The 11,466-nt window shown below is 42.4% G+C and overlaps 1 protein-coding gene across 1 annotated transcript in view; it reads right to left on the bottom strand.

The window, feature by feature from the left end:
• The window catches only part of LOC103365115 (cadherin-18-like), a 156,130-nt gene that overhangs the window by 122,182 nt on the left and 22,482 nt on the right, over positions 1-11,466 (bottom strand). The window contains exon 3 of the mRNA XM_008292459.1: positions 9,064-9,183. Within this exon, the coding sequence (XP_008290681.1) occupies positions 9,064-9,183 (120 nt within the window). The remainder of the gene's footprint in view (positions 1-9,063; positions 9,184-11,466) is intronic.

The raw sequence follows: 11,466 nt of genomic DNA on the forward strand, positions 1-11,466 counted from the left end.
CTAACATGGTAATTAGCACCATATGCTATGCACAGCTGAGGCAGTTAAGAAGGTGAAAGCTTGTATCGGTTTTAGTTGTCTGGTCTGTATAATGTACAAAAAAGGAGAAAAAAAAAAGTCACAGGATTCATCACTGTGCACTCAGACTTGCAAGTAACGCAAAGTCAAAGCAAAAACACCTTTAGATGCAAATTTGCTCTGAATGCTGCAAAAGATAAAAGTCAAAGATGAAAGCCAATCTCTGTACTGTTACGTGAACATCCCCTTCAAGGCTCTGACCTTCACTGTACAGGTAATGCATACAGTAGACGGCTGCACAAATATCCATATATCCATTTGCTAGCACCTTGTGTTTAGCTTGTGTTTTAGTGTTTGAAGTCCATTGACCAGACATTAAAGTTCTTTGTTGACATTTCATTAATCCAAGCACCTGCCTTATTCTGCTGCCAGTCTGAGCCCTGTGCACCATGTTAAGGAGCCTGTTAGCATTCAGCCGCTAGCTGCCAGAATGCACAAACCAAACACACACCGTGGCCGCCGAGAACGATGCACAAGAAGAGAGAAACGATGGCTTGGAAATGAATCCAAAGCTGCAAATATATCTGCAATCAAAAAGGAAGAGATGAGCAGAAGTAAAGGTGCAGCCTGGTGAACAGAACCTCTGCTCATCAGTGAGGCTGTGTGTGAGGGAGGTCCTCTGGCTTCCTGAATGCTTGTGAGCATGTGCTGACCTTGCCTGGTGGGAGTCTCTGTAGACCACCTAGATGAGGACATTAACTGTGCCTGACTTCGCTCTAGACTCTTAATGGATCCTCTCTATAAATCACAGGTTTTTTTTTCCTCTCCAAAATAGCACCACTTCTTCAAAAGAGAGCAAATCACAAAATCCCTCTAGGTGGGACGTACTCCTCTGCGGGCAAGGAGACGGGAGAGCAAAGAGAATAATTGGAGGAAGAGCAAAGGGAGACTGGAGAAATGGTGTTTAAAAAAAAGGCAGAGGAGGCAAAGCATGTTTGTGGTGATGAAGGGGGAGGACAGCTGGTGCTGGACCTATTCAGTCTGAGGTTTTTATTATCTAACCTCATACCTGGGGAAATATCCAGCCAAAAATAGTTTAACACTTACAAAAAAAAAAAGACACGTGAACCTTGTATTTCTGGGTGCGCTGTGTCGTCTGCTGTTGTATTCTTCTTATTTCTGTGGATGACTGATGAAATATAGATGAGCCATTTCCAGCATAGCAGCATTTCTGAATTCTGAACATGTTCCAAGCCTCTGAAACATCAGCAAACCAGAACATAAAGCTTCAGGGTTTGCTGTTCTTGTTTACACAGGTTTTAACCTCCATCAGGGGTATTGTTAAGATGTTATCAATACCAGCATAGATACTGGTGCTGCTGCTTTTTTGGTAAATAAAAAGGGATCTCATCGAAAAAGCAGCTATCCCTAATTTGCTAAAATTAGAATGACAAATAAAAATAAATGAAGACAGACATAGAGGAAGACTGTAGGTGAGAAGGCACTTAATCCATCCTTGGCAACATATCGCAGTCATTTATTTGCATTTGGCATAATTTTTTAGACTCAAACCGAGAGATTAATGTAGCATTCAGTGCACTATACAACACTAACAATGGCCCGGCATCAACAATACCAGAACACTGACACCGAAATACCCATCTGGAATTCAGTGAGCGTTTACACCGCGCAGAGGTTTTTAGACAGTTTCTCATTCTTATCCATCACACAGAACCAACAAGGGAAACATCCGAGTCATCCCACATTCACTCCGCAGCATGACAATAAACCCAAACAACCAGCCGGAGTCAGAACCGTCCTCAGCTGCGGGAAGAACAAGGAGTTCTTCGGCAGACGGCGTCGTCCCACAGACTCCTGATCTCGACATCATGGAGTCAGACTGGGATTACATGAAGAGACAGAACGCGGCGAGGCGGCCTCAATCCACAGAAGAACTGTGCGGAGTTGTGCCAAGATTTCCGAGATGCTGGAACAACCGACCTGCCGTGTAGCTCGAAAAACTTTGTGCGAGTGTGCTGAGGAATAGAGTTTTTTTGAGGGCAATGGGTGTTAACAGCAAAAATATTGATTGCTTCTTTTCACTGCACTTTCTGTGAAGCTAACTAAAAAAAAAAGAGGAAAACTTTAGTGTAATCTTCCACTGATTAATTTGAGTTTAGTGATCCTGACCCCAGACATCCTGCTACTGTGACAAGTATTCAACATTGATTTTTAGCGACTGGCACGACTTGTTGCACAGGTGGAGCAAGCATTCATCCCGCCACGTTGTCTGTATCCTTTTAAGCTCGTGAGTCTTTGTTTGACTGCCATCTGGAAGTCTTGGACTTTCTTCTAATCGGCGACTGTGAAGAGCTCAGTCTTGTATCTACTTGTCTTTGTGTGTCAAATCTCCTCTGTTCTGGAGCTGCGTGCCATTGCAGTGGGGAACTGTGCTACAGCAAAGTCAGCTGGAAGTCTGACATTGAACATTGCTGATGATTTTGTGCCATTTAAAAAATTTTTCAAAAGCAAATGATTCTCTTGATCTTTCCCCAACCGTCCAATGATTCCTGGTTGATGTTGTGAGCGGTTTTGGTTCTGTTGTACTCCCCACAGTGACTACATGGGATGTCGCCCTCCATTCTAGTCTTCCTCTCAGCGGGGGTTCCTGTCTTTAGGACGCACCAGCTGAGATCTTAAGGTGTAGAATAATTTGTGCTGACTGTTTTTGGTTTGAAGACTCAGGTTAGATGTTCTGACAGAGCGTCTGTGTTACGCTTGCGGTTCGCACATGGCAAGATACAAACGAGCATTGATCAATTAAAAGACACCTTTTGAATAAATACAAGAAGGTCTCACAATCCCATAAGGATGCCTACTAATGCTTGTTACTATCACTTGAATTTATCTCTACCTTGTCAGGAGTTCACATATTATGTGGATTTATTCTGTGTTCTGTTAACTCTATTTTTACTTACATACAGTAAAGCCTGAAATTATTCATACCCCTGGCAAATTTTGACTCAAAGTTACTTTTATTCTACCAGCAAGTTTTTTTTTTTTGAATGGAAATGACACGGCCATCTCCCAAAAGATATGATGATGTACAAGAGGCATCATTGTGGGAACAAAAAATATTTCTCAGCTTTTATTTACATTCTAACAAAAAGTGGCATGTCCAAAATTATTCATACCCCTGGCAAATTTTGACTTAAAGTTACTTTTATTATTTTTTGATTGGAAATGACACAGACTTCTCCCAAAAGATAATAAGATGATGTACAAGAGGCATCATTGTGGAAAAAATAATATTTCTCAGCTTCTATTTACATTTGAACAAAAATGTCCAAAATTATTCATACCCCAATCTCAATAATCAAAAGCCTTTATTGGCTATGACAGCAATCCAGCGCCTCCTATAATTGCCGACCAGCTTGTTGCATGTCTCCACTGGTATTTTTCCCCATTCATCATTTGTGATGGACTCCAACTCTTTCAGGTTGGAGGGTCTCCATCAGCCTGCTCTTTAGCTCCCTCCACAGATTCACTACCGTGAAAGTACCTGACAAAAATGTAAATTTCATTCCATGAACAAACCCCAAGTGGGCTCTCTTCCTCACCTATCAGCCCATCATGTTCATTGAAGATGAAGCCCCTTCACCCTCTCTCATGGCTTCTGTGCAAAACTCCTTGTCTTTATCTTTACATATATATTTCTTTGCATGTGGTTTTCACTCTTGCCTTAACATTAAAATAATTACCTTGGCAAATACGGGTTAAATTGGTTAAACTCGAGGTGGTTAAATTAAAATCAAAACCCTTTTTCTGTTGGTCTTTATTAAAAATAGGTCATTAAAATTAGGAATAATTATCAATATCAACCGAAATGAAACATTTTCTCGTGATTCGTTTTGCAGCTGTAATCGCCCAGCTCTCTGACAACCACGGCGAAGGAAACCACTGTGTCGAGCTCAGTGTGTGTAATTTGAGGGCGAACGTGCCACATTATTCATCATATTCTATTTTGCCAGAAGCAGTAAACAGACATATCATCTTTTCTACTCAATTGGGAATGCAGTAAGTGCTGCATGAATATCAGTGAAATAATGCAAAGCTCAAAATAACTAGATTTACTCTACGGCTGTCTCACTGTGAAGCCAGATTTGTATGGAGAGCCACACACAAGGCAGACAGTGCAGTTTGTGTACTGAAACCTCCATTTCTGACTTCCATTCATATTGAGGAGAATATGCTTTGAAAAGAACTCTCACTGAACATACTTTGATATTCTCTGTATGCCGCCTCTACAAGGCCTTCTTTCTCTCTTCGCCTTTCGTGGACGGAGCAACATAACAGGCAAAGTTTTGGAAGAAAAACACAAAGACGTGGAGGGGATGGGGGGCACCGGGAACAAAAGAGCCTCTTTTTATTTTCCATTTGCGGGCCTCTATTCTGTGTTCTGTCCGCTCAGACACGTCGTCAACAGCGGAAGTCGTTTGATTTTGCATTTAGTTCACTGCTGTGTTGCAGCATTATTGATAAGTTCATGAAAAAAGATTAAAAAAATGTCATCTTTTATCACGACATCTGCAACACTTCCCTCTCCTCACATGTCCCGCTGTGTGAATTAAAAACCGCAGTGTCCTGAGAGGCTGTGGAGCACATTATTAGATCTGAACTGAGCAGAAGAAGTGGAAGGTAGAGTCCCCTGATGAGACGGAGCTGGAGGTGTGACAAGTGCGCAACCAGTGTCTTTTGAAGTGAAAGTTGAGACGGAAATGTGGAGTTTTATTCGTGGCAGCTCAGTGCTGTTTGTGGAAAATACTTGATACCTGATGTGACTTTTCTGGAAACAGATATTATGCTGAATATATAAAGACAACGGGTGAGTTTTTTTTTTTTGATCAATAGATTTATTCTGGCTTGAAACGGCAAGATACTGTGTTAGCAATAAACGTTTTCTTTGCGTCTCGACTGGGATTTTGTTCCACTCTTCCAACCACGAGGTCTCTAAAGTTGGAAGGTTTCTCTTCCATCATTCTGGTCCCTTCACAGATTCTTGATGGGATTCATGTCTGGACTCTAAAATGTTCATATGGTTTTCTGTTAACCTTTTCTTCACTGCTTTCGCTGTATGTTCTATATCAGGGGTGTCAAACTCTGGCCCGCGGGCCAAATTTGGCCCACTTTGTAATTATATTTGGCCCGCGAGACAATACCAAATGACTACTAGAGCTGCCCCCGGTATTATACTGTACAGCGCAGTCACCGCTAATACTACAAATCCCATAATGCCCTGTTGTTGTTTTGGCGCGTCAATCAGGACAGGACCCAGAAACTCCCTCTCCTCTGTGACAGTAGGCATAGCGACTTCACACTACAACTGTGCCATTGATGTGTTTTTTTATTTATAATTTGATTTTGCATGTCTCCACTATTAAGTTATATATAATGTATGCTAATAAGCGTTACTTGTTCCATATTCAATGTTAAAGCAAAATTTGTTTCGGTCCATATTAAAAGGTTCATTTGTTCAATGTTGGCCCGCGACTTTGTTCAGGTTTTAAATTTTGGCCCACTGTGTTTTTGAGATTGACACCCCTGTTCTATATCATTGACTTGTTGTAGGATCCAGTGCTGTCAAAGGCCAGGTTTTTCTGCAGACTGCCTGATGTTTCCTCCAGAATCTCAACAAAATCTCTTTTCTCATGATGCTGTATTTAAAGCTGGCAGGTCCCTTGGCTGAGAATCCTCCAAAACATTGCCACCACCATGCTTCACCGTGGGGATGGTGTCCTTGGGGTGGAATGTATTTCCTTTGTGTGTGTGTATGTCTCTGCGTCCAAGCAACTCCATTTCCACCTCATCTGGCTTTAGAAATGATGACTAAAAGCTTTTTTTCTTTGTTCAGTGGAGCTTTTGTGTATTTGTCTCTGAGAAGCGAAGTCCTTCTTGGTCTGCATCCATGAAGACCAGCATTGTTCAGCGTGTGCTGGAGTGTCTACTTGAGATGTTGTTACCAGAATTGCTCAGATTCATCAGGGTGCTTTTGCTGCTGATCTTTGGCTTCTTCTTGGCCTCTCAAACTACCATTCCTGCCAGTACATGGGGTCATTTCTGGCTTCCTACCATGCACTCTGAGAGTTTTCACCTTGTACTTTCCTATGATGCTTTGCACTGTGGCCGCCGGCACTTGAAAACACTTGGATTTGGCTTTCTATCTTTTCCCAGCTTTGTCAGCAGCTACTGTGTGCAACTCTCTCAGAGAAGGACTGTAATAGAAAGCTCACTGTGCTCTTTGGTTTTAGTCATGACTCACAATTGACCTGCTGCATCACTTCTCAGTTTATAGTGTATCGGAATGCATTGCAGGAATTACTTTTTGAATGATACAGAAGCTGCATTTTTACAATTTTAAAGGGTATGACTATTTTGGACGTGGCATGTTTAGAGTAGAATAGAAAACAATAGAATAGAATACTTCATTGATCCCCCATTGGGGAAAAATTCCACGCCACAGCAGCATCCAAAAATATTGAAAGTACATGAAAATAACAATAATTAAGTAATATGCATCCTGGTGTCCTCACACAGCAGGTCCAAGGCCCCACCGTCTCCAGTTGGGCTGTCCACATACTGGGAGAGTGGTGGAGAGCGATGTGTGGTTAAAGTCTCCTGAGATGACGATCAGAGGGTGTGATGTTTGCAGCTGGAACACTGAACTATGGATGAGTTCACAGGCTGCAGCAGCATCAGCCGAGGAAAGGATGTAAACTGCAATCGCCAGGATGTGTGAAAACTCCCTGAAACGGCCGCAAACCAACCGCCAGCAGTTCAACATCCCCCGTGCAGCGCCGCTTTTTAACGCTAACGTGCCCAGCATTACACCATCTCTCATTCACATACATGGCAAGTCCCCCACCAGGTGTAATCCATCCAAAGTTACGAGCGAGTCGGGAGTGAGTTCGTTCAGCCATGACTATTAGGCTGCACTCCCGATACTCCCACTGTAGTCAGGTCAGCATTGTTAGCTGTTAGCTCTTCCATCCATTCGGGAGAGACCTCACGTTTCCCATGATGATGGACGGTACGGACAGCTTGTAGCATCTCCTCATCTCCCGACGCTTCACTCCTGCCCTGCATCCCCTCTTAGTCCTGCGGAGCTCATCGGGGATGTCCGGTCTCTCCCACGACGGTGGCTTGGCCTGGCTCAGCACCAACAGCTGTTCACGAGTGTAAAAACAATAGAGCCATGGCTCAACGGCTCAAGGTCTCGCCAGACGCAGACCCCAAAAAACTCACAAAAAAAAACAAAGAACAGACCAAAAAAAACGCCATCTGCATTTCCACTGTTCCTGCACAAATGTGGTACAGCTGTGTGAAATTAAAATATTAAAAAGATAGAAGAAGAGCCAAAGTAAATAGCCAAAATCACAGAAAGTAGGTAGGAACCGCCGCAACTGGCTGCCACTCTTATGGCGCCATAGCAACGACAAAAAATTTAGTACGAATATAATAAATTTAATAATAGTTCAAATCTATTACTAACACAATATCTTACCGTCTTTTGTAACATTTTTAAGTCATTCCCAGCTTGAAGAAATGTATTGATTAAATAAAAAAACACCCTATAAATCTAAATTTACCATCTTATGAATCATGTGAGGCTCAACACTTCTATGTGGAAGATGTTTAGAGCTCACATTTACTGCCGACCAGCTGAAAAAAGAAGAAATAAAGGCCTTTCCCACACAAAAGCCTTTTTTTTCCTCCAGCCACTGATGCAAATAAAGGCCTCGGCCACTCTTTGAGAATTTACAGTATCATCCACCTACCCTGCGGCTGCATTCAGCACTCTGCTGCCACACAGCACTCAAGCCTGTCAGCAAGCAAGCAGTTCTGCAACATCCTTGATTCAACATACCAGAGAGGTTTTTCTCAGCTTCAGAACAATGTGTAACTGAAATAATCACCATATATTATTTGGTAAATTTCTTCTGATAGCTCAATGTCTAATTCATGAAATATGCACAGATAACAGTTTTCTTTTTCTTTTTTTAATATCACATGCAAACTTGGGGATTCGTACTGTTCTTGTAACTGTATGCATGGTTCAGATAATCTGTCAATGACATAACCAGCTTGTTTGGATTGATAATTGAGCATTAAGACGGACACTGATGCAACACTCACTGCTGATGAATCCTCACATCACATTAAAAGACAGAATTTGGACATATTTGCCCAAATTTTGTTCGAGAAAGTGAAGAAAAAATGGAGGACTTCCAAATAAAGAGACTGATATCTGTAGTAGGACCTTATCGGTGCTGCAGGTGTCTCTTCATTTACATCTTAGACTGTACAGACGTTTTATTAGACGTGTCAGATGTTTGGAAAATCAGGTGACAACTGCATTGTGACGCATCTTATATTCAGTTTGCCAAAATGTATAAATCTGATACTGAGTAAACTGGACAGCTCAACTGAACAACCCGCTTTAGAATGTGATGAAAATGCAAACGAATAGGACTGACGCTGATCACTTGCAAACACTGAGGCAGCAACAAAAATCAAGGAATCAGAAAGTATAGCGGTAGCTTTTCTGACAAAAAGATACGACTCGTGAACAAATGCCTGCAAGGTTTCCTGAAAATCTTTGAGCTGTATGAAGTAAACAACCTGCAGTGCAGCTGCTCTTTCACTAAAATATAATGGAGCAGGTGGAGGCTTTCATTTGAACTGCCTCCCCCCCACCTGTGACACCCATCCTCCAAAAGATCTGGCTCCACTGCTGAGAAACAGTTCACAGAGACTCACCACCTGCATCATTACCGCAATCTGGAAACCTCCTGTAATTAATAGTTTTCCTAAACATTTAATGGACTCAGACAACAAAAGAAAAGCCACATGCTTTCCTTGGCTTTTCGCATCATTAGCTTGTTTACAGCGCTGCTTGTGCCGGCTGATCCCTGGTTACCTCTCTGTTTGAACTTTCCCTGAGCTGCAGTAAAAAAGCCTTTTAACCGAACACAGAGGTGGTCTTACCTGTCTTGGGGTCAACAGAGAAGTAGGGCTGCCCCTCCAGGATGCTGTAAACTATCTTGGCGCTGTTGCCGTAAGTCGGATCGTCTGCGTCTGAGGCCGTCACCTGGATGACTGATGTTCCTGCAGAGAAGAGAAGATCTAATGTGTGATCAGGTGGTGATTAGACGAAACCATTAACCACCGAGAGGGAACATGAATATCGACTAGGTTTAAATGCTTACATCTTATAGTTGTAGTTAGGTGGGTCGGCGTACTTCCACATATCTTAACAATTGTTCATTTTGCCCTAAAAGCACCAAAGTTCTCCATTATCTATACACCGCTTAATCCTCAAGAGGGTCATGGGGGGCTGGAGCCTATCCCAGCCGACTTAAGGTTAAGGCAGGAGACACCCTGGACAGGTCACCAGTCTATCACAGGGCTACACTTAGAGACAGACAACCAAGCACACTCACATTCACACCTACAGACAATTTAGAATCACCAATTAACCTCAACATGTTTTTGGACTGTGTGGGAGGAAGCCGGAGAACCTGGAGAGAACCCACACTGCACGGAGAGAACATGCAAACTCCACGCAGAAAGATCCCGGTGCCCCCACCGGGACGCGAACCGGCAACCTTCTTGCTGCGAGGCAACAGTGCTAACCAACTGCACCACCTTGCAGCCCAAACACCAAAGTTGGTATAGCTATATTGGGAACAAAACTGGATACTGGACCATTGCTAATTTTCATCTTGGTGACTGTGGCCGCCATTTTTCAAAATGGCCACCAGTGGTTGGTCGAGCCCTCCCACCCCATTGGACCCATACACAGAAACATCATCTAGATCTTGGTCAACCTGAGAACCAAATTAAGAACTTCATCTCCGCAGTTCTATTGACTTGTACACACTAATTGGGTAATTTCACATATTAGTATATAGTGCAGTTAAGCCCTATGTCGTATTTTTTGGATAAGTTATTGGATAACTTTTTATTTTTTCTAGAAAGGTACAGAAGCATGTTTGTAGAAAGTTAACCTCTCACTGATAGAATTAACATCAACAGTAGTCATTGTCTTATCACCAGTAGTAGTAGTATTAGCATTAGCAGAGCAGGAAATGTGTTTTTAAAATCTACTGCACTACAGAATACATATACTTAAATAATAATTTATATTGTAATCCATTACAGCCCTGTTTCCAAAAATGTTAGGACACTGTGTGACATAGAAAATAAACACAAAATGCAGCAATCTGTGATTTATTTGAGGCCTGTAATCAACTGCAAGTAGTACAAATAAAACATTTCAAACATGGAAACAGAGAAATTTTGATTTTTAAAACATATTTTCTAGTTTAGAATTTGATGCCAGCAACACGTTTCAAGTTCACGTTGGGACAAGGGCGTCAAAAAGGCTGGAAAAATTGTGTAATGCTAAAACAAACACACGGTTGAACATGTCACAACTAATTAGGTTAATTGGCAGCAGGCCAGTAACATGAATGGGCACAAAACAAGCAACCCAAAGAGGCTTTCAGAGGGAAAGATGAGGAGGGCTTCATCGCTGTGGAAAAGACTGCATGGGCAAATATACAATTTAAAAATAACATTTCTTGATGCAAATTTGCAACGAATTTAAGGATTTCATTGTCTACGGTTCACAATGTAATTTAAAGGTTCTGCGAATTGGGAGAAATCTCAGCGGTCAGGGCACAAAGCCCAAAACCAACGATGGATAGCCCTGATCTTCAGCGCTGCATTAAAAAAAGAAAAAGATTCTGTAATGAAAAATCACTGCAGGGGCTCAGGAACACTTGTGAGAAAACCATCGTCAGTGAACACAGTTTCTCTCCGCATCCACAAATGCAGGTTGAAGCTCTATCATGCGAAGAAGATGATACAAAACAACAGCTCGTTTAAGATGGACTGAGATGAGGTGGAAAACTTTCCTGTGGTCTGACCAGTCATAATCTGGTAACATCAGCTGCGTCCTCTGGGATGAAGAGGACCGGGACCATCTGCCCTGTTGTCAGCGCAAAGCTCCAAGCCAGCATCTGTGTGCTGTGGTTTTGGGGTTTTAGTTTATTTATTTCCTTTTGCGTGCCTCGGTCGATGTTGCCTCCTTTCTTTGTCTTATTTCCCACCTTTGTGATTCCCTGATTGTCTCCACCTGTTCCTAATTACTCCTGCCTCCCCGGTGTACTTAGCCTCGTGTTTCTCCCTCTGTCTTTGTCAGTTCATCTGTTCGCCTCCTCTGTGATTTCTTACGCCTTGCTCGCGGTTTACTTCAGATTTCAGATACCTTTTTGTTACTTGAATTTCTTTTGGATGCAGTTTTGATTATCCCGGATGCACCAGCCACCTGTTTGTCTGCTAGTCTTATATGTGCGTTCTGGGTTTGTGTCCTCCTTTCCAAAG

Source organism: Stegastes partitus, unplaced genomic scaffold (assembly GCF_000690725.1).
Source record: "Stegastes partitus isolate 25-593 unplaced genomic scaffold, Stegastes_partitus-1.0.2 Scaffold812, whole genome shotgun sequence".
Classification (NCBI taxonomy): Eukaryota; Metazoa; Chordata; class Actinopteri; family Pomacentridae; genus Stegastes; species Stegastes partitus.